Source organism: Idiotropiscis lumnitzeri, chromosome 16, assembly GCF_059441095.1.
Source record: "Idiotropiscis lumnitzeri isolate Australia: NSW breed Sydney's pygmy pipehorse chromosome 16, RoL_Ilum_1.0, whole genome shotgun sequence".
Lineage (NCBI taxonomy): Eukaryota > Metazoa > Chordata > Actinopteri > Syngnathiformes > Syngnathidae > Idiotropiscis > Idiotropiscis lumnitzeri.
In genome coordinates, this window is record NC_142406.1 from 8,970,269 (window position 1) to 8,994,418 (window position 24,150).

The 24,150-nt window shown below is 41.0% G+C and overlaps 1 protein-coding gene across 3 annotated transcripts in view; it reads left to right on the forward strand.

Moving 5' to 3' along the window:
- Positions 1-24,150, forward strand: part of rbms3 (RNA binding motif, single stranded interacting protein) — a 201,695-nt gene that overhangs the window by 118,342 nt on the left and 59,203 nt on the right. For all 3 annotated transcript variants that reach the window (XM_088319532.1, XM_088319531.1, XM_088319533.1), the window contains exons 5-6: positions 12,052-12,209; positions 17,847-17,926. In XM_088319532.1, the coding sequence (XP_088175658.1) occupies positions 12,052-12,209; positions 17,847-17,926 (238 nt within the window). The remainder of the gene's footprint in view (positions 1-12,051; positions 12,210-17,846; positions 17,927-24,150) is intronic.

Consider the following 24,150-nt stretch of genomic DNA (forward strand, 5'->3'; position numbering starts at 1 on the left):
CCCCTTGAACGCTAAAAGCATGAGCTTGCTAGAGAACAGAGGTAAGGCCAGCATTCCCATTTTACATGTTAATAATACATTTTTTATTATAGCGCCACATGAAACTTTAATCATTGGAATATTAGCTCACCAAGGAAGATACAAAATCAAATCAGGGGGGGGGGTCGTGATTAATCGGGTGAAGCGCATATCAACCCATTTAAATTCACATTAACCCTGCATCAAAATGTATGAGCCATGACATTGATGGCGCCCTAATTTATTGGTCTTGTGTCTGTTTTACTAAGTAATGACGGGATTTGTTTCCACACGTCTGCCATCCTGAACAGACACATTACCGTAACTCTATTGTAAATGTCAGAAGAGGTTTTTCCATTGTTTAAACGAAAAAAGCATACACTTGTATACTAACCACGAATAAGAACAATAAATACAATTAACCCCTAAACTTCACATAGCAAAGTTTAACGTACCATTAAATCCAGCGCAATTGTCTCGATAACAAATTTCACATAGTGTAAATGCAATAAATATGTATTCATTACAGAACATCATGTATTTAAATCCACAAATGGTACTTGTGTAATCTACTCAATGTTAAATATTTTAATTTTAACAAGTAGTTAAAAATGCACCTTAGCAGAATTGAGTCAGTTTAACAATACATTTATTTTGGGTGTATTTTGCAGCCCTTTAGTCCCATCGCTTTGGTAAACACCGCGCTGTATGAGGCAGTGCAGTTCTACTCCATTGAGAACTAACACCACGGTATCAAATCACCCCATCCCGTTCGCAAACAAATGACGAGGGGAATAGCATCTGCATATTAAACTCATAATTCAAAATTTTACAAGATACGTCAGCAGACTGCAGATTCAAATCTCAGGGAAAAGCAAACTGCAGTATAAGCATGTTAGGAAAGCCGCAGGCTCAATAATGCATCACCTGTAATTGTCCCTTATGTTGCATTTATCATCACAGTATAATGCAGAGCTGCTAGAAAGTATTTTTCCTTAAGCCGTAATATGACACTTGGTGAGTGATTGTGCATATGCGTGTATAAAAAAAAAAAAACAACTGTGTGTTTATACGAGTGAGCTTATATGAGGTGCAGTGTCATTATGCAAGTGAATGAGTGTGAATGTTGGTACCCAACCGCCTCAGTGCCTCTGTACTGTAAAGATACACTTATATTAGTTGCCATTAGCATATATTGCACTCATGGGGTGAATGCTGTTGCGGGGTAAAGTAATGTAGAATGTTTATCTCACTGCAGCAACAACTGGTCATTTGTACCATTTTTATTTAATCATTGTATCAGAGGCAAGCGCGACACTTGGAGAGATAGGTGAATCTCTCATATTTTGAGCTTTTTAAAATTATGAAAAATGTGACAAAGTGGCCACCATCTGCGCCAAGAACTATTCATAAAGCGATGAGTTTCTGACCTTGTTGCAGCGTCAAAGATTCATCATCCTTGAACTGTGTTGCGGCTTTCAATTAAGCGACGACAAATCATTTCGACAAATATGACCTCTGGGGTATCATCAGTAAGTTGCTGGATGGAAAAAAGTGGAAAAAGGAGATCAGAATTTCTCAACATGAAAAGCTTGACAAAAGGTTTCTTCGCGCTGAGTCCATTGTATCATAACTGATGGGATGCCAAAAAACATACCCATATTTGTCTACAGTGAAACGTTCAAATTTGTAACAATGCTCGGAGAAATGTTAGGTAAAGTAGTTGTGTGAGAGTGGATGATTGTCGCTATATGCCCTGTGATTGGCTCGTGCCCAGTCCACGTTGAATTCTTCTTCTTGCCCAAAGTCAAATGGGATAGGCTCCAGCTTGCCTTTAATTGTAATAAAGACGAGCGGTATAGAAGATGGATGGATGCGCGGATTCTGCACCAGAGTTTACATTATTGTAAGTGAAAACAGAGTACTCCTTGCCAGAAGTAGAGCTTCATGTCCCGAAGAACTACTATAGGGACATTTATTTCACAATAGACGAAGTAGAATGGAGCTTGGATTCGCACCCACAATCCACTGTTGTCTAATCGTGTTGACGGCAGCAAACAAGTTCCGGTCGGATTGGAAACTTCAGCTTCTAACTACGTTAAGTTTGTCTTTTTAGTTTAAATTGACTTGCCTCAACTAGAATCCTGCGCCGCGTTGTGACCAAAGATCCTAGTTGGTTAATGTGCCTTGTTCGTAATGAAACTACTCTGAACATGACTGAATTTCTAGCTTGTGTTTTCAATTTTTTTATTAAGCAAGATGGCGGTCATCATTATAACTGGCAGGTGGGACAATTACATCTAGTGTTATGCCAGTGGTTCTCAATTATTTTATGTCATGCCCCCCCAGCAAGAAGAAAACAATTCACACCCCCACCCCACCACCCACTCTCCGCCGCAACTATAAATAAAAGCATTTATACTCCCTGCGCACAACGGGCAATGAGAGCGCCACTGCCAACTACTGGAGTGGATGTGCAATTACACTTTATTGTAGTACAGCAAGGAAAAAAAAAGCATGTTCCCCAGGGTCACACGCGCCCCCCTCAGCATCGCACCGCGCCCTCCCACAGGGGCCCGTCCCACTATTTGAGAAGCACTGTGTTATGCTGAAGCACCAAAGGTTTATAACGACACTCCTCGCCCAGTAAATAAAAACAACTTGAACCCACATTTTTACAAGCAGTCAATGCAGTGAAGCAACAGCTGAAGAAATAAGATCTCTTCTTTATCCTTCGAGTCAGCACTCAGGTCACAGCATTTTGCACTAGCTGGAAACTTGCTGTAGCAGTCTGTTAAGAGTGAGTTACAATAATCTAGCCTGCAGGTAAAAAAAAAAAACATGTTTGTCAGTAACAGAGAGAGGTAAGTAATGTATGATTTATTTTTTCTAGGAGGAGAGGGTTGAACAAGTGGAAAAAAAACATGTGCTTGACATTTGTCATACGTGGGCGTTGAATGATAAATCCTGACAAAAAGGTCACCTCAATGTTCCTCATTGCGCTGCTGGAGGTGAGCGCAAAGCAATCTCGGGCAGATGTGTCATTGGAATCGTACCTCTCAAGTCCTGGGAGCCATGGACTATCATTTCAGTTTGATCTGAATTCAGTTAGAAGAAATTGCTTTTCATTCAATTCTTGGTATCTTTAAGGTAGGTTTATGAGGGGAAAAAGTTGTGGTTCTTCTGTGCAATTCAGGGAAATAAGTATTTTTTTAATATTACTGCCTAAGGAAAACACTTAAGAAACGGAACTGTGCGGGTTCAAGCATAGATCCATGCGGGACACCATGCCTGTCTTCTTTCGCTCTATTTCAGTGGGACAAGAAAAAGGAGCGTTAAGCATGTATAATTCTTATTATCTGGGACATTTTGACAACAACCTATCAGATATGCTTTTAAGTCTCCTATCGTAAATATTTACATTTAACTATGGCTGAATTTTTTTGCGCGGCGGCTTATTCAGTCCCCCTGTTTATTCCAGTTATGCAAGTTGTCATACGTTGTAATACAATTTATGGGCTCCTTTGCGGACAAAAATTATTTTAAAAAGAAACCTCACCCATTTTGTTGTTTTCAGAATTTATTGCAGAAATATAGCCTTGAGTCGATGTTTGTATTATTTATCTTAAATTGCTGCTCGTATCCATTGATTAATTTACTGTGCAAGCCATGTAAAAATGACAGGTCATTTGGGCTATTACTTCAAATAAAATAAGAAGAGTGTATTAAAAGTGATAGACTATACCTTCATCTCACTGCCGAAGATTGCTATCACGAATGTTAATGTCTTCAACCGCCATGGGAGCAGCTAAAGAGCCATACTCTCTCCCATCTACAATTTCCTTACGCTGTGGTGAGTGAAATTGTATCATCAAGTCTTTAAGGCAATGTGAATGCTCGATTAGAATGCCCAAATTATACACCTCCGTATGTTTTTCGCATACTGAATTATCACGTTTGCTTTAAAACACTTTAAATGAAGCATTCTGTTATTGTTTAAAAATGCTCCTTTTACCTACAAGGTAGCGTATATTAATGGTTTGAATAATAATGTCAGGTTAATAGAGCGTCGTCGAGGAATGAAATGAAAAATACGAAAAGTAATGAAACCTTGTTCACTTGATTGTGTTAGCAGTGTTGCTGCCGAAATAAACAGACCGTGGTCTCATCACATGAATTAATTAGATCTAGACGGCTGAATCTACAGGCACCTTGCCATTCACTTCTGAGTGGAACAAAACGTGTTGAGAAGACTCATTTAAAGCGGATTGACGCTACCTGCCTTCTATTCTGACCAGTTCACTGACCAACAGAGTGATAGTTCCCTAATATTTATGTCTTCTCTGGCTTGTCACACACGTTTCTTTTTTAAAGTCCATTCTAGTTTCTTCAGTTTTTCCTCAATTTCTGGTTAGCACTCAGATGCCCCGTTGTCTATCAAATGCATTTTTGCAGACGAGGGCTTTGGAATTTCCCTCAGGATTGATAAAGTATCTATCAAGCAATCTACCTATGTCCCACGGCAAGATCTGAGGGGCATACCATTTCACATTTGATTTAGCTATGCTGTTAAACCAGACTAGCTAGCGATTATTGTCTGTATCAATCTTGCCTTGGGATTGGATGGATTGGGAGTCGAGAGCAATATAACTTTTCTGTCCATCCACTTTGGGGTGTCCTTGAGCAAGGCACCAATGGCAGGCTCATGTATTTGCAGGCAGCACATGAATTATGTAGATTGGGTGACACTATCTTTTGTGTCTTTAAGGGCCAGCTGTTGTTAATTATCAAGTCTGTCGTCTTTAAAAAAAAAATGAGTGCTCTTTGGGCACATTATTCCAAATCCAGCATTCATGCCCAGTATAACACAGGCATTCAAAAGGAGCTTGAAACATTCCGAGAGATCCTCCCACCCCGTAATTTATTTAACAGTTAACTCTGCCCATGGTCGGTCAAGGACATTTTGTCAAACGCCAATTCTTACTGCCCATAGAATCATATGACTTTTTCTGTATTCTTGTACGTGCGTGCATGCATGTAAAAAATCGACCAAAACTAATTTGCACTTCATGGAATGACGAAAGGTTGTTCTTCTTATTCCTTTAACAGACTTGACAGCAGTGCTTGAGGGAGTTCTAGGAGGTGACTACATAGGTTGAACATCCAGCGTGTGTACGGGTAACCATGAAGCCCTGTAGAGCCAATTATGCATCCAGCTAATCTCCTGAGTAGGCTGTATTGATGGAAGTGGGAGAACAGAAGAGAAAAGTGCAAAAACGATGCCCACAGTGGAGTGACTGAAGGTCATGGATTGATCAGGGGAGAAGTGGATAGTAAAATTGTTGACAGCAAGGAAAGTTAAAAACAAAGTAGTCAGTGGTATGAAGATGGAACTGAGAAATGCGAGCTAGGCCACATCTAGTTTGAACACAGCATTCAATGCACACCCACCCCACCCTCCAATCAAGACATATTTCTATCTCACTTTTATCACTTAAATGGATACCGCCTCGACATCCCCGTTGGCAGTACGGGAGACTTCTTACGACTCGAGTCGACTCCCTCAAGCAAAGCAAAAGTAACAATGGATTCCTTTAATGTGTTATGTCTGCCTGTCGTTTTAGCTGCTTGCCTTTCCTTGTCATTCTTTTCTCACCAGTCCATGTGCACTAACTTTTGAAGCTTTAAAATGCAATATAAACTGTATTGTTTTGTATTTTATTGTCTCGCAAAAGTGAGTGCAGCGCTCACGTATTTGTTAATATTTTATTAGCGGTATGACACTTTGCAACAATGTACACTTGTTCGTGTTGAGCTTGTTTTGTGTTACAGTATCCTCAAAATAACAACAAAGCCGTTAATGTCTCAACCTCTAGCTACAAAAGTGAGTGAGTACACCCTTAAGTGAAATGTCTAAATTGTGCCCAAAGTGTCAATATTCTCCATGGCCACCATTATAGTTCACTTTTGTCTTAACCCTTTTTGGGCATGAAGTTCACCAGAGCGTCACAGGTTGCCATTGGAATTCTCTTCCACTCCCCTATGACAACATCCCGCAGCTGGTGGATGTTCGAGGCCTTGTTATTCTCCCACTTTCCATAAAAGGATCCCCCCCAGATGCTCAGTAGGCTTAAGGTCTGAAGCCATGCTTGGCCAGTCCTTCACATTTACTCTCTGCTTCTTTAGCAAGGCTGTGGTCATCTTGGAGGCGCGTTTGGGGTTGTTATCATGTTGGAATACTGCCTAGTTTCCGAAGAGGCCGGATAAAAACTGCTTCAGTATCTCACAGCATTTGTGGTTCCCTCAATGAACTTTAACTCTGCAGACTCATTCAACCCCAGATCATGACACTCATACCACCATGATTGAATGTAGGCAAGACAAACTAGTCTTTGTGGTCCTGACACCATTTTTCTGGGTCTCATCAGACCACAGGAATTGGTGCAATAATCCATGTCAATAGCCTTCCTATCGTAAAACTGTTTGTGGCCTTTCTTGTGGACCATATTTTAAAGACGCTTACGTCTGTGATGACGGCCATGCAGACCAATTTGATGCTGTGTGCAATGTTAGATTTGAGTCCAAGCAGAGTGCCGCCACCCCTTCAACCTCTCTAGCGATGTTGGCGGCACTCATATGATAAGCTCTCGATATGACTCTAAGCAAGTGCTTATTTTATCAACCCTGGCAAGGCCTGTTCTGTTAAACCGCTGTCTGGTTGTGGACACCTGCTGCATCTCAGTTTCAGGGTGTTAATCAGATAGTCATATCCTCGACTGTCGTTATGCAGTCACATCACCATGGAAACAAAATGACTAATTTGGCCTAAAAAGCAACGTTCTCATTTCCTGCATGTTGGAGGAGTTGATTTAAAATAAAATAAAATACTAATCTATGCAGACTGGAGATCGTTTTTGGTGCAGTTCCCACTCTGTGAAAGTGTGGATGTCATTTCCTGTAATAGACAGGTGACCAGTTTCTGCTTCAGTCTGCCTTTTGCCTAAAGTCAGCTTGGATAGGATCCAGCTCTGCATGACCCTGAACAAGATAAGCTATATAGAAAATGGATGGGTGGACTTTTTAATTGCTTGTAAACAAATAGTTTGGTCTCAGGAGTGTCTGTCCAGTGCCCACTCGTCAAGTGTGAAATTACCAATTAAATCCGTTGTTGATGTCTGAAAATGGGTCCGCGAACATGCCATTCTTCATTTTGAGAATTGTCTTACAATTCTGCTAATTTAAAAAAAAACAACAACGACACGCTGACTGTTTCAGGTCACCTCATAGTACATTGTCAACCACGACCATTTTCCGAGCGGGTTGGGTTAGGAAAATGATCTCTTTACACAATGGGACCGAAAAATCTTTTAGAAACATTTAAAAATCTATTATTTAACTTATTATTGTCACGAGCCATATTTAAACACATGGCAAGTTAAAACAAATTGTCAAGACTTTGTTGCCCCCAACCATTGATGTTTTGGCTTTATTACGTTCAATGTTATTTGATACATCTTCCCCCACAACATGGTATCTTTAGTCGGAAACTCATCGGTAAAAAGGTGATGATTACAAAAGAACCAGACATAGAAGTTGATGCCATTTAGTCTGAGAAAATGTGAGAGTGGTTTTAATGTGAGACGTTATTCGCCATGTTACTTTGCTTACTGTATGTTTGCCAATAATCCTTTTAGGTCGGACACCGCAAGTATTTTCTGCTTCCCAGGAGTCTTTGAATGCTTCTCATCTATATGTTGTTGTTTTTTCCCCTCCTTTACCTTCTTGGCTACCCCCACCCCTGTAGCATGGTAATGTTCTCTGAAATTACAGTCAGGTGTAAACAGAGCAAGGGTGTTGAAATGGAAAAAAAAAACAGCTGCGAGGCTGTCAGCTCTTGCATGGGGCGGCATTCGTCAGCGGTAAATGACACATCCCTACGACCGCCCGTTCTTCCTGTCACATACACAGTTGGATTCCGCCTGTTCCTCCTGGTGGCAAGGTGAAGGAATTATGCTCATCAAAGGCCCAGTCCAGCCTCGAGCCTTTCCATTAACCTTCCACAATAGTGGTCAATGGCAATGGGCCAGACAACTGCCATTCCACCGAGCTCTGAGCTCTGAGCTCGTACCTCTGGGCGGAAGGAATTGACTCAAATGCATCTTTATATACATTGGATAGAATGGGCATAATACATAATGCGTAATTACTTTCAGATTGGCTACAGACTCCCTAGCACACACACCTCAATTACTGTTTCATTCATAGCCTGACAGCAAAGTGTACGCCAAGGCTGACATTAAAGGAAATTAAATCTCCTTGTGGAATGTGCCAGCCCATCTCACCTCCGGTTAAGACGCTCCCATTTCCACCACCGCCACCCATAATCTACTCATCTGGGTGTTAAGGGCTTTGTAGCGCGGAACGTCATCAAAGGGAGAATTTAGCGAGGCGGCCGTGCTTACATGAAGCTCGCTCGTGATAATCCACCCGCAAGCCGAGCACCGCTATTAACGCACTTTTGTCGCGTCCTTTTTTCCCCGCATATGGAGTAGACGGCGCTTCATTCAAACACACGCGCATAAATTCTCATAGCTAAGTGAGTAAATCTGTCACAAAACTAGTTAAATCAAACCAACATTGGATTGACATAATCCAAAGGAATCATCCACAGCCCAACATTCCCAAGAAAACTGAAAGGAATCCACAGCTGCAAGGCTACACGCATCAAATATAGTCGAGGAGTGGCGGGGGGGGCACGGAGGGGGTTTCTGGGCAGATTTAATTAAACCTCATTCAACGCCCAAGTCGGTGTTACACAAACTTGAGCTTCTGCATAAATATGATAAATCTGCGAAAGACGAAGGAGCAACCCCCATTTTCACAACAGGCACCAACACTGTCACCAGGACTTTAATCAGATCAAAAGTGTCCCATCACATAAAATGGCTCATTAATCAGGGGCGGGGCCACTCTTCTCTTTTTTTTTTTAACCTCGTCTTGTTCTGTCAAAAGTTTGATGTGTCTATTCTGACATCAAGTTGGAACCGGTATTTGCATCTAGTCATGCTGGACTTCAGCATATACCAGGGGTGGGCCAACTTTTTAATTGGCGGGCCACAATGGGTTCTAAAATTTGACAGAGGGGACCAGGAGCAGATGTATGGAGTGTTTTGTTAACCTCACCTCATCTGAGAAAATAAATCAATTTAATTTGAAATGAAAGTGAACAAAAGCCTTACAACAATGTACATGTCTTTGAAAAACCACAGCATTTAGAAAATAAAAATTTAACAAGGTTTATTCATTGAATTTTTTTTCCAAGTTCGGCGGGCCAGATTAAAATGTAAACGGGCCGCATGTGGCCCCTGGGCCGTAGTTTGCCCACGCCTGGCATATACGCTAGTTATTATGCACTGAAAGCAATCTTTAACAATTTTAGGTGATGTTTAAATGAGAGTAGTTTTTATGTTTGTGATCTCACTGTGCAGTTTGTTTGGGGAACTCAAGCATCTGTGTTATTGTAATAATCATAATATTAAATCAAATGCTTTGTGCTCAACATTCAGAGATGCTTAAATGAAGGAATTGCCTCATTGAAGGGAGGAGTCACTAGTTAAGATGCGTCTCGGTGATTTGCTAACAAACAGATTGTGTTATTTCTTCATAATGTGTTTTTATGTCTTTGTGTGTTATGGCTGTTTTTTTTTTTTTTGGTGGAGCTATTCATTAACATAAGTGAGGTAAATTGAGTGCTTGAGTGATTGAGTACACGTTTCACAGAAGTCTAGCTGGAACCGCTTTCAACATCCAACCAGCATCCAACTTCGAAGGGAAAAATAGCAGGAAAATTACGAAGCGTCTCGACTCTGGAAAGAAAATCAGTCGCTAAACACAATTGGGAATTATTTAAATTTTCTAATGGCGTACATCAGCGAGGAGGAGTGGCCTACAAGCTTAAAAACCTTACCTTATTTTTTTCAAATCAATTTAGCATTACAGCCCATTCACAAATACTGTTTAAACTGAAATCGGTGCTTGAAATTGCCCCACTGGAAACGTTTCTCGACAAGAAAATTCACTTTCCTAGCTATACACAGTGTGAATTAAAAAAAAAAAAATGATTTAAGTCCATAAAAAAATAAATCAACTGTTCATTCATTGTATTTTGTATTTTTATTGATTAATATAACTCTTTGCTTCTATGGAATTCATGGGATTTCCCTGCAAAAAAAAAAAAGCTCCCTAAAATTCGAACGTTGCTCCTCAAATGAAGTCATTGATGTGCAAAATTGCTCCGCAAAGAAAAAAAAAACATTTTAAGCCTTGGAAACATACATACACTTTAAATACATTGATTGACGTGAGCTATAAAATATATTTTTGTGAGTATTGACGAAACCATAAACGATTACCCGGAATGGCAAACTGACAAGCAACGACAATCATATAAATTGAAATGGATGCAATAAAAGTGTTTCTCTTCTAGTTGTTCAAGACAATAAGGCTGAGTCAACATTAATGTCAAATGTGATAATAAAGGACATGAAAAATATGAAGGCTGGGCAACATGCCCTGTCCCATAGCACATTTGTCACTTCATATGTCTCTTGTTTAACACTTAACAAAAGGTCGTTTTGTTACTTTTACATTTTTCCGGATCGGTACCAACTAACTTCTTTTTAAATGAATGATATCATCTGCTGAGCTGTAAAGAAAAAAAAAATTGATTTTACACATGTAGTGAACAACTGTGGTTTTTTTGTATTCTGATTTTAGAATTTATTTCAAAATAGGGCTCAGCTATCCATATAACAGACTACATTGTAGTAGTTTTATAAAGTACATTTTTTCGGGGTTCCTACTTGCTCTCCTCTCCTTATGGGCATTTTATAGTCTCATTTTTTTTTTTAAATGTCTGTTAATTGCCACTTTCGGATGCATGAAGCACACCTCACGATCACGTGATCTTTCCAAACCGACCTTGCATTAGACTCTATTTGACTTTTAATAATCTGAAAAAGTTGTCGCTAACCGTGTACATCGAAAGTTCACTTGGACTTACTTTTAAGTTTGTCGTTGAATTGACTGACTTGAGCTGGTGGTACTTTTTGTCTCGTGGGCTTGGTAACTGATTGACTTGTCTGGCTGCACTGCGGGGCCCAGCTGTTCAACAGTTGGACTCACTGGGCCCTTTGTTACCTCGGGCTCAAGCCTCAACCAGCTGTGCGGTTTTACCTAGCTAGCAGCAACCTCGGGGCACTGCAATTAAAAACACATTTACATTATCGACCCGACAAATCTTCGTCTCGAGCTTTAAACCTTACAATTAATCTGTAATAGTGACTAATAACAGCTTTCAACTTATTTAACCCAAATGTGCCATTTTCCTGTCCTGGATTCGGACATCCAGAGGTCAAAAAGTTAGCTAATCTAAATGTGGATCAGGGAGCGCTTTGGATCAGTCCACGGCAGTATTGATTAACACGCTCACACTCTGCAAACTACCATAATGATTGACATTTGAGACCAACCAATGATTGCATTAACAGTGCCTAATAAGCCATCCCTTGACAGTACAATCAGACAGGAAAGTGCTAATAATAGGTTTCCGACTCACAGTGCGGTGAGGACACAGAGTTGGTCTGGACATGAAGAGCTCTGGTCATCCCATGCGAGCAAACATTTTTTGTTTGCTGCTCATCAAATCATATTTGACTTCATAATAGCAGGGTGCTAAAATCCTCAATTATCCCTTACCCCATCCCGCGTAATACTCTTTCACGTCTTTGTGAAGCCTGCCTCGGCAATGTTGCACATACCTTGTAGATGAATGTGTTCCTCTTGCCAAATTTGTGAGTTCAACAAGCATTTGGTTGCACGGTTGACAGCTTTACGGTACTCTCCGGGTGGCTCGTGACACCGAGCCAATGCGTATTTCGTGGTTTCTACACTTGATTGTGATGCATTAGTTCTCATACCTTTTCCTCTCTCTTCTCTCTTTTGTGCCCGATCTTCTACACTCTGGCCCCGCAGCAACAAGAGCAGGACCCCACCAACCTGTACATCTCCAATCTGCCCATCTCGATGGACGAGCAGGAGCTGGAGAACATGTTGAAACCTCTAGGTCATGTCATCTCTACCAGGATATTGAGGGATGCCAATGGAGTCAGCAGGGGAGTTGGATTTGCCAGGTACACAATGACTCATTTGACTGATAAGTATTCAAATGTGAACATTCTGGACCCCAATTATGCCTGTTTTGGAAGCATGTGTTACATCCCGTAACTGGCTCTCATGCATTGTCAAACAAAATAACATTAGGCCTGGACTCATTATCCACTCAAAAAGAGAGAGCACAACAATGGACTCCAGATGATAAAACCTCATATTGTATCATTGAAAATGGCCGTCCCTTAAGTTCAACTACAATTCCATTGACGTTGGGACGTTGTGTAAAAATGTAAATAAAAGCAGAATACAATGATTTGAAAATCATCTTCGACCTATATTTAATTGAATACAATACAAAGACAAGATATTTAATGTTATTGAATTTTAAGGCTGGTTCCAAAAAAGGTGGGAACTGAGGTCACTAATCCTTGAAGTTTGGAGGTGAAATGCTTTCCCGTTCTTCCTTGATGTATAGCTTCAGTCGTTCAACAGTCGGCGGTATCCATTTTCATATTTTATGCTTCATAATGCGCCACACATTTTCAGTGGGAGACAGGTCTGGACTGCAGGTAAGCCAGTCTAGTACCTGCAGTCTTTTACTACAAAGTTGTAACGTGGAGAATGTGGTTTGGCATTGTATCGCTGAAATAAGCAAAGGGCGTCCAAGAAAAAGATGGATGACAGCATATATTTCATAAGTAACCTTCACCATTAATGCTGTCTTCACAGATGTTTAAGTAACACTGCCGTTTACCGTCGCAGATGCTGGCTTTGGAACTTAATGTCTATAACAGTCCAAATGGTTCTCTTCCTCTTTGGCTCGGAGAACACAACATCCACTATTTGTAATGTGGACTCGTCAGACCACAGAACTTTTTCACATTGCATTAGTCCATCTTAACATTTCTGGATGTTTTTGATAAATGGCTTTTGCTTTGCTTAGTGGTTTTAAGTTGCACTTCCGGACCTAGCGCCAAGCTGTATTTCCTATTTCATTGGTTTTTGGCGGTGATACTCTTTACATATTGATGTTGATTTTTGATGCAGTGCCGCCTGAACGATCAAAGGTCACAGGCATTCAGTGTTGGTTTTCAGCCTTTGAGCCCATGCTATGATTTCTCCAGATTTTCTGACCCTTTTGTATGCAATCAACTATATGTTGAGCATGATTTTAAATTATCCTATTCTGTTTTTTTTTTAGATTTTACACAATGTTGCAACTTTAATGTACTCGGGTTGTATTTTATTACCTTTCCTCCTGTTTTAACTTGTGAATTTACAGTAATCACTCTGCCATTGTCATCAATGGCAGCCACCAGGGGAGCCCAGTCACAGGCGAACATGCGGAGATGTTTATTATTTGTTTGTGTTTTTTTAAACATCCCTGCCATTCCAATCAGTGTTTCACCACAGTAGACAGAAACACAGATAAACAGGCAATTAAATTTGAATACAAGATTATGGGTTAAGAATAGGGTTACGGGGTTAGGTTTAGGGTCTGGGTTGTCCTCAGGATAGAATAGAATATAAATCTGAGTTTTGCAGCAGCAAAGTGGACAGTTGTACAAAAAAAAATAATATTAAAGAATCAAAAATCTAAAAGATTTATGTGCATATTTACAGCAGAATCAGAGTAGCACCATATGTGGCAACTGTACATGAATAATACATACCGTATAGACACTATAATACATACTATATATGCAGATTATGGTGAATCAGGCCTCTATTATATGTGGATAAAAAATCCGATCTGAATCTGTCGTTGTGTCTGCAGTGTAAGTAGACACATCTGCGATAGAGCCAACGATAATCTTGATTGCTGACACTGTTGTGATGTTATTGGGCAATAATTTCAATACGCACAATTGAAATCGTGTTGTTGCTGAGGTGCATTTGTTGGCTAAAATTACGATACACGAAAAACTGTGTTAACGATCCACCAGTTGTTCTCACACCTTTTACAAGTACCACCTAAAAAATACGGAGTGCTCAAAGAAAATAAGACCATTGCAAATCATGAACATTATGCAGAGTTTGAACATTAGCATTCAAGTACCACTAGAGTGAGCCTAAATGCCACTCATGGTACTCACGCCACATTTGGAGAATCACTGCAATACGTCAAACCATTCTTCTCACGTTCTTCGCTTAACATCCCTTCGATACTTGCCGAACTCACCCAGTCTTGCATGATATGCTGACCTCCCAGAGTGAGGCATATTTTTTCCCGAAAATGCTTGCGCCAAATTGCACAACCTTAGGAGCATTCCGCTTTAGAGGTTTTACTATACATACATTTGTGAGTCGGTGTTACCTGTTTCAACAGACAGCTGCTGGAGGTTGGACCACGAGGGGCATTAGAGAGTAAACTGAGCTAAGTGTTTGTGGGCTGATCCATTACTGTTATCAGAGCCCATTACTCCAGCCTGAGCACTAATCATTGCAGACAGCAGCACTTGATGCCATTAACCAGCAGCACACAGAGAAGCGGCTGCCTGCCTCACAGCCAACCTGGCTCGCTCAGCCAGCGACCGGCTAGCTCAACATCCTTAGCGGCCGCCAGACAGTCTGGCTGAGCAGTTAGTTTTCCCATGAAACTAAACCACCTGTCGGCCTTATTGACTCCACATCTACCCACCTGTTTTCTGTCTACCTGCCTGCTCTGTTGCTGGAAAACGAGAAGCGGCGACACAAGAGGAAGCAGAAAATGAATGGCCAGAGGGGCCTTGAAGACCATGAATAAAATAATGCACGGGAAAGGGAATAGTCTACAACTCACCGCGGAGAAAATCACTGAAAATTGTAGTGAAAAGTAATGGATTCAGACAGATTTTCATGGGCAGTGAACACATCCCACCCAGCGATATGCGAAAGAGAATTTATTTTTATAAAATGGGAAAACTCAACCACATAAATCATTGCTTTATAAGCACGTCTCTCGCCAGACACGAGCAACACACAGAGAAGGCCGTTCAATGTTAAGATTTCAACTCCAGGCAGAAAAAATGGATACGAACGAGAGTACATAAACCACATTCATGACTCAATCATAACTCTAACACTGCTATTGTGCTTCGTATCCTGCCACATTTACACCAGACATAGTACAATACATTCAGATTACGGCACATGACATGGGTTTAATGGCCTGTCATTAACTGGAGACCAATTCAGGGTGGAGCCAGCGCCTCGTCCAAAGCCGGCTGGAATAAACTCCAGCTCACCTGCCACACTGATAAGGATAAGCCGTATAGAAAATGGATGGATGGATTCATTTGACTCAAATTTATATCTCGTCATTATAAGTAGTCTCGACACGGTCCAGCTCAAAAATAGAAAAGTGTGTTTTATTCTTTCACCGTTCTTTGAATTTAAATAACCCACCTGAACTTTGTAACAAAGTAAACCGAGTACCAACAAACACAAAATCACTTCACTACCTATTGTTGTCAATGTTAAACTCTCCGTCTTCTTCTATCGGAAATTGTTGTATGTTAACGTTGGCAAGCCAAGCTAGTATGTCCCGTAGTCACGGGGACTTCAGTCAGCCCAACGGGAAAACGACAAGAGTGGATAATCACTTACTGATCTTGTGGGAATGGTTTGCTGATCTATAAAGCGTGGAGTGTTAATGTGCAATTTAGTATGACCCATTGTTCTTGCATCTTTCTGGGTTAGATCAAAACCTGCAGGCTTGGCAGTCAGATCTTTGTGCGTCACTCCATTGTCTGCACTATGCAAAGTCTGTCAGTGCGTCCATTTTCTGAATCGCTTATCCTCACGAGGGTCAGGGTCACGTTCGAGCCTATCCCGGGGAAGCAGGCGGGGTACACCCTGAACTGGATAATTGTCTTGATGTCAAAATCGGTCCTCTGTGATGGGCCACAGAGACTTGGCTAATTCTAACCACATTCTTTGCCAGTGGTCGTCAATCCTGATCCTTGAGGGCCGATGTCCTGTCTGTTTTCAATCAGTCCCTGCTGCAAACACCTGATGATCAGGACCCTTATCTAGCTTCTACAGCCCTTGCCGATTATCTGATTATTTGAATCAGCCGTTTTGCGCCAGGCAGGCCACCGGCTCTCAAGGAAGAGGATTGAGGACCCCTGTTCTAAGCTTGTTATCCAGGTCTTCATGAATCAACAAGTCGGATTTGATATAGATACTGATGACTCCCCTTTTGATATTGTGATCATGCTGTATTTCGTTTTTCTTACTTTGTGATCCCCAAATGTAATTTCCGACTCCACAAAGCTAATTCAGAATCTTATGAACCGATATACATTATTTTAATAGGCTACCTGAATTTGACTCAATGCTGGCAAAAGCGCATTTAAGGACAATGAGAGCCTTTTGAACATCACTTGTGCTTACCCTAACTGTTTAAGTGGAAGCTGATAAGATAATGATAGATGATGGTAGGAAGTGTGAAAGATGACATATTCTAAAAGTAGAGAGAGAGCTCTCGAAGGACGGAAAAAAGGTGTATGATGTAGAAACACTAGAGCTGAGAAAGAAAAGGATGAGCGGTGAGCCGATGAAAGGAGGGCAAGGAAAGTGTGGTGTAACGGTAAAAGATGGAGGAAATAAGCAAGGTTGAAAGACGGGGAGGAATGAGAGAGCCGTCAAAAGGAAGAGGTTCAGACGGGCTGAGAGTAAGATGGATGGGACAGGGAGCGCGATAAAGAAGCTCTGTTAAAAAGAAAAAAGAGGGATGACGGTAGAGATATGAGAGAAAGAGGACGGAGAAGTGGGCGGCTGACAGAATGATAAGAGTATTCTCGGCGGTGAGAGCGAATAACGCACGAGAATCTACAAAGCAATGAATTTTGCAAAAGTATATTACCATGAATGTCTCACTCCTGCTTGCATTTGGAGACGCTCATTTTCTGTTTGGCGGGTGAAGCTTAAAAAAAAAAAAAAAAAACGAGCGGATTCCCTGATTAAACCCTGAGTTTCTCTATGAACTTCTCACTTGGTGAATCAAACGCGATTGGTTCTAATCTCTGCTAATCTCTCAGATCATTTTAGATGAAACACTTAGATGTAACTTTTTCTGAAGGGAAAACTGGAGTAGCAGTAAGAAGTAATTGGTTTTATTGTTTTGCTCAGTCACTCCCTTGACAACTGTAAAGTTTAACTCAATTAACCCACTGTGATGCATAGAAATATTATAAATGTCGTATGCTAAATTAATGATATGCCATATTTTTTTATCCAATATATTATTATTATTATTATTATTATTATCATGCACTTGTATATGCACAGTTTAGCACTTACATTTGGTTGCTAAGCAGCCTACCAGGAAGTAACCTGGAGGCTTTTCCTGCTGGTTTGGGCGTGAATTAGACCTGTTTTGGTCTTAATTATGTCCCGAAGATCATTTTCCTCATGTCGTTAACGGCATAAGTCAAGTAAAAATCTTTTGCTGTTAGCACTCTGATATCACTCTGCCAAACACAGCAAGGCCGGATTGACCATGTTTCAATTTGAGGTGCAAGAACCCACTTTGCATCACCATGTTGCCTTCAATTTATGTTACAGAAAATTTTCCTGGCTCCATTTAAATATGATTGTTAAATTTTTTTATTTTGAAAAAATTATGAGATCGGTGATTCCAAAACACTTACTTTGTCATTTTTTTTTTACAGGATGGAGTCTACAGAGAAATGTGAAGTAGTTATCCAACATTTCAATGGAAAATACCTGAAGACCCCACCTGGAATTCCAAGTGAGTCTTTTTTTTTTTTTTCTTTTTTTTTTTTACCTGAACTATTTGCCCCTTTGCCACAAAACCCACGTCGTGGTCAGAAGCAACAGTCTTTCTGATTCACTTAAGATGACTCCTCATGTCAGATCTGCTGGATGATGTTCGAGATGGCTGGTGTCATGTGCTGTGTGGCTATTTACATATCTGTCAATCCTCTGTCATATTCTCTCTGTCACCATCTCTCCATCTTTGGTTTTGCTACTTCTGCAGACTGGAACGTCTCAAACTCGCAAGAGAAAGAAACAGAGAGAGAGAGAGAGAGAGAGAGAGAGAGAGAGACCACTTAATATTCACCCTCATGCCTTTGTGATGTTCTTTGCAATCTTCCTAAGAGCTTGCTCTCGCTTCTCTTTGCTCTCCTGCTCACCATTGCCATGTCCTCTCTCAAGCTGAGCAAGGGGAGCGCAGTCAGGGGAAAATAGGTTGAAAGCTCAAATACACCTATTGTTTTTTTTGTTTTTTTGTATGTGTGCAGCAAGTTGTCTTCTCTGTTCAAAGTCATCATTACTACTCAATATGCTAGAAACACAAAATGAGAGCGCAGTGGAGAGGATTGACAAGTAAGGGAGGAACGGAAAGGCAGAGTCAAGTGAGAAAAGAAAGTATCAGAGGGCAAGGCCTCAATGAAGGGACATAAAGTGCTGGTTAAGCAGTTTTGGTGCCAGGTACTGCTGTGCTCGAAGTCTCTTGTGCGTCCCAGCAGGAAGTGGCAGCCAGACAAGGCCTCACCAAGGAGCTCTCCTTCACCTCTGGGGCAATTTCATTAACAATACTCACACCTCCAACCAGTATCACAGAAACACACCCATAAATTGCCTTCCACTTCCCAGGAATATCTCAGAGAGTCTGGATTTAAAATCTCCATATATGCTCAGCCACTGCATAGCCAGCAGCTATTAAAGGCAAGGTGAGTAGTTACATTGAAGTTGAGCCATAATAGGAAACCTTTAAAGCTGTAATATCAGACTGACCTTGGCCTTTAAGGGTCTATCTGACAGCAGCTCCGCCTTTATGATTGTTAATGGATCATTCAGATGTGTGATAAGCAGACGGATTGACTGCCTTGATGTAAGGAATCCATTTAATGGAATCAGAATTAGTCTCAATGACAATTGTTTGTTTTTATTTGGTGCTACAATGTTCCATAGGTTTTGGTTTAGTAAGCTATGAACAACATCTAATGTCATACAATTTGGAATGATTTGGGGGGTAAATATTGCCACAACATCAGCGTTTCAAACACTGTTATGAGATCAGAATTTGGGGTCAGGATCTTTTGCCGAGAAGCCCATATATCCCTCACCCCAGCCATTTCGTCCGGCTCTTCTGGGGAGAATTCAAAGGCATTCCCATGCCAGTCGGGAGACGTACTTTAGTCTCTCCAGTGTGTCCTAGGTCGTCCCTGATGCCTCCTCCCGGTGGGGCGTACCCGGAACACCTCACCTCAGCCACCTTATCTGGCTCCCCTTAATGAGGAGTACCGGCTCGACTCCGAGCTCTTCCCGGATGACCTTATGTCTAAGAGAGAACCCGAACACCCTGCAGAGGAAACCTCCACCTCCTCTTTGGGAAGCATCTCCTCCCCAACTATGGAGCTGCACCTCATGGCTTGGCTACAAGGGTTTGAGGTCCGTCGGTGACCCTCGTTGGGCTAGGGACAACGAGTTTCAACGATATTGCAGAGTGCTTTGTGTGGTCTATCACGAGAACTTGTTACCCATAGGTAACCCTGCCATAGTTTTAAACCGTGCCATTTTAACTTATATTGAAAAAGTGGAAGACTCCACACTTGGCAAAGAACAAATCACATTCAGCAACAATTTCTCCATGGACAATCGTGTATCTCCGACCCAGACCCGATGGTTGGTTTAGTACAAAGACTGATCTGTCATGGGCACTGGACAGTTATTTTATCTAATACCTAATGTCTGGTTGCCAATTCTTCTAGCGGTGAATGACGTGCTGGACACATTATGCAAACGCTGTGCACATGTTGTTGGGTAACAGCGCAAGTTTAAGGCCACTTTTATTTCCATAAAGCAAACTAATTTTAACTGTTTGACCAGAGTTCCATCAAGGATGCTGCTTGACCTTAGAGGTTCCATTATAGTACCCTCCTTTTCCCATATGCATAAATGCAAGCATATAACATCCTTCAGCACACGCTACCATAACGGCAGCCAAATTGTTTTTGCAGGCAACACGTCAATCCTGTCAAGTATAGAGAGACGTTACAGATAGCACTTTAAAGGCTTCATGTTGTCCATGCTTTATAGAAAGTGCCTCCCGTCCCTCAGTAAAATGCGTGACTGACACATAAAATCCTTGGTTTAGTTGCCTTACGCTTCAAGATTGAAAATGTGGGTGTGGTTATGGTACGAGGTAGCACAGGGGACAAGTTGGAGGGCTGCGATTCCTGTGTGAAGTCTGCATGTTCTTCTCATTCTTTTCCAGGCCCATTACAAAGTTATGTTTACCTTGTGTAGTTAAAAATAAATTCTGCACAATTTAATAATAGTCAATAAAACACTTTATTATGAAGAAATAACTCCGTGTTTTATTGTAGGACGCGACAAGTCGGTTTGGGTTCTTGGTGTCGATTGGTTTATTTAAACGAGGCCAGCTAGCTAGCGGCCGCACGCTAAGTGGTTTCTTCTTCTGCAGAGGGTAGACTTAGTCGCCACCTTTACTCAATCCACAGAAGATGATGTCTTTTACATGGTCACTATTTTCATGTTAAGATATAATTTCAGTTTCTGCTTCCTAATTGTCCATTGAAGTCATATCAGGCATGTCTCTTGCTGTGTGGACATTCCACTGTGAAATATTCTACTCAATGTTAATGTCCATGTTCTTGCCACGAGTTTGCGCACGGTCTCTTAATTTGCTCTTTCAGCTTGTTCCTATTTGGAACACCTACTGTATACTTCATTTATGTGTAGAGAATGTCAGCGTGCGCTTTGGTAGCGGTGGTATTTCCCCAGAGTCCCTTGCCGCACAGGGCAGCTTCTTCATCCATCCTCTTTTGACAGGTCCAACGCAACTCCCGGGAAGGCCGTACCACACAAAGCACAGCTCGAACACGTGTGCATGCGCATGTCTAAACTTGTGTGACAGCCATGACCACTGCTCTCGACTAGCACACAAACCGCATGAGCATAAATGCAGTCATGCTCCACTAACGTTGACCCCAGTGGAATGTCAATGCGCCATATACTGTATTGTGAATATTTTCTTCCCGCCATTTAGCATTTGCAATCGCAACACAATGCAGCTGCAGTGCCGCTGCACACACTTTTGCCTCCACATAAAATCGCACTTTAACCTTGCATGATTGCACATAAATACAGATTGCTTCTCTCATCTCGTGCATATTCACCACCCAGCTCCAGTCTAGACAATATCTTGACAAGCATCTGCATTTCCACCAGGACTACTTAGTGCTTGAACCACTGCATCCATGTTTGCCCCGAGGCAAATATTAGTTCACCACTGAAATTGTGTGCAGGGATAACCAGTCAGTAAGATACTGATGGGAAGTCAGTGCTTGGCAAGCGTGACCAGACATCTGTTTTTTGTCCGGCTGTAGCGTCATTGGTTGCAATTGGGTGGTCTGAGCGTCAATCATAATAGCAGTATCAGCGATTAGTAATTGTCACTTTGCGTGAATATTTTTAAATGTTTGCAGATAGCATTTTTGGCCATCTTATTTTAATTGCACTGCTTTCTTAACGGTCTGGTCATCATGGGGGCAAATGTGCAGTATATACAAATTAAATGGACCCTGAGGGTATGGAGAACAGTTCTGTCGCTTAGAACAAAACAATAGAAAAGTGCAATTAATTATAATTTTTTGTCTGTGTTCAGTTGAAATGACACTAGAGATGCAATGATAAATCGATTTATCGACAACTAATTGATTATCAAAATAATCAAATATTTTGATACTTAATAAATCGGCTAGAAGCCTTGACAAACACTGACTGACAGACTTTTTTTTTTCAAAGCAAAACACTTCCTTTTAAAAAAATGAACGATCAACATTTTGGCCAATTTTCTGGCATGATACACACTTAATCAGGGATCCTAATTAATTTGCTTGTGCATTTTCTAAACAGTCAATTGGAAATTATGTCCTATTTGGAATAAAGGAGTGGAAATTAACACTCTTTCAATGGAATTCGGCGACAAAATAATTGACGGATTAATCGATTTTTAAAATAATTATTTGCAGACCTAAACGATTTTAATCTTCCGACCTTATTTTAAACGCAGTTTAAAACTCCACATGGCCACTTAGAAACTATCTTTCAAATGCAACAATTTCCAAGCATGATCATCTCTCAATTTATTGAATTAATGGACTCATAAAATAACAGAATAAGAAGAAGTAGAAACGAAGACATACAATCGTATTGGTGTTTGCATTTACACCTTAAGTGCAATAGCCATGGGACACATTTATATTTAAATAATACCACGAGAAAAATATGTCTCCTCTGAATTCTTGTTTATGCATTCAAGTTGGATGGCGCTCACGTGTAGACGCATGTAATCAGCTATCCAGGTCAGGTTTGTTCACTGATGCCTGGTTGATATGAGCGCTGCGTAGCTGTCCAGCACAGCCGGAACCGGGGCCCTCTCGAGCCGCTCTGCTCTGCCCACGTCTGATTTGGATTCAGCGAGAGGGACATGATCGATAGCCGTGATGGAGCGCTACAGCTGTTTAGCAATTCTGTGCAATGCGGCAGCCGCTGTCGCTGTTGTCGGACCATGATCGTGCATATACTCGCACACAGATCCAATCTCTGGAGCATGTATGCCGCAAACACTTTGTTGTATTGTAAGCTCTGCGCTTAGAGATTGATGGTTTCATGCAGACAGAACAATCTCTGTTTAGAAAAATGATCCATTTGTTATTTTTAAGGTGAGCACAAAGAGTTATTCTTGTTTTTCGGAGCATGTGGATTTACTCAATAGACAAAATAAATGAAATCTATGAAATGTGACTAGGGCAATAAACCACACTGAAGTGAGACCAACAGGGACACATTATGATTTACATTGCAACCCTGAGCAATGGGAAAGTCAAAGGAAGTGCAGATAAAAGTGATTTAATCCGCTGGCTCCGCTGAGCCTGATTAAAGCCTGTCATCCCACAATGCATTAAACAGCTTAGAGACGACACCTTATGGTTAATGTAATTCAAACCGGAGATACATTAGCCATTGCCGTGTTTTGGCAGGTGAGTAATCTGCTGTACATCTTTTAGTATTGTAGGAAGTTGACAGAGAGGAAATTGAAAACATTTGATGCACTGTATAGATGGTGCTGTCAGCAGTCAAATAACAGCTAAGATAGGTGCGCAAATACAAGACACACAAAATACAGGTGGTGAGGATGAGAGCTGCTCATTACTTCTATATATCTCCAGAAAAGACTATTCAATCTGGTTTGAGTGAGATTCCAATTCAATTTGATATGTATGCATATATATGTGTGTGTATATATATATATATATATATATATATATATATATATATGTATATAAAATTTAAATGCGAGAATAATTCATCTAAACAGTTTGAACAATAATATTTGTCTCTATTGTCCAAGAGTTGAACATGGGTTGAGAATGATTTGCAAATGATTATATTCTACTGTTCTAATATGGCTCCATTGTAATTTGGGTTTGTACATGGAAAGATATCCTCCGTGTAGTTATGCTCAGCGTGGCAATAATGCCAAAATGACGGAGACAGCCCACGATGTTAAAACATCCTCTGCTGAATTAAAGCAAGTCCCAAATTACTCAGTAAGTCACAAAATGCTCTTCAGAAGCTGCCAGTCATACTTGAGTAATCCATGTTCATTTCTGTAGTCCTGCCCACTTTCCCCTAGCTAATAACCGCCTCGTCGACAAGGCCTATCGTTACCTCCTCCTGTGTTTAGTATGTCCTTACATGCCTCCCAGAGGCATATAGTTGGAGCCAGATATTTCCCATGATGATATCTGGTCTACTCTGCGAATTCTAAACACCGTTGTGAATCGAGTTTATGTCTTTTATGCCGTTTGTATGTCTGCTTGTCCCTTAGAAAGACTGCACAAAGTACTGCCGGTAGTTTCTTGCTTTAGAAGGTGAAGGTGAGCATAAAGAAGTCAGTTGCAGGTACTGTTATTTCAC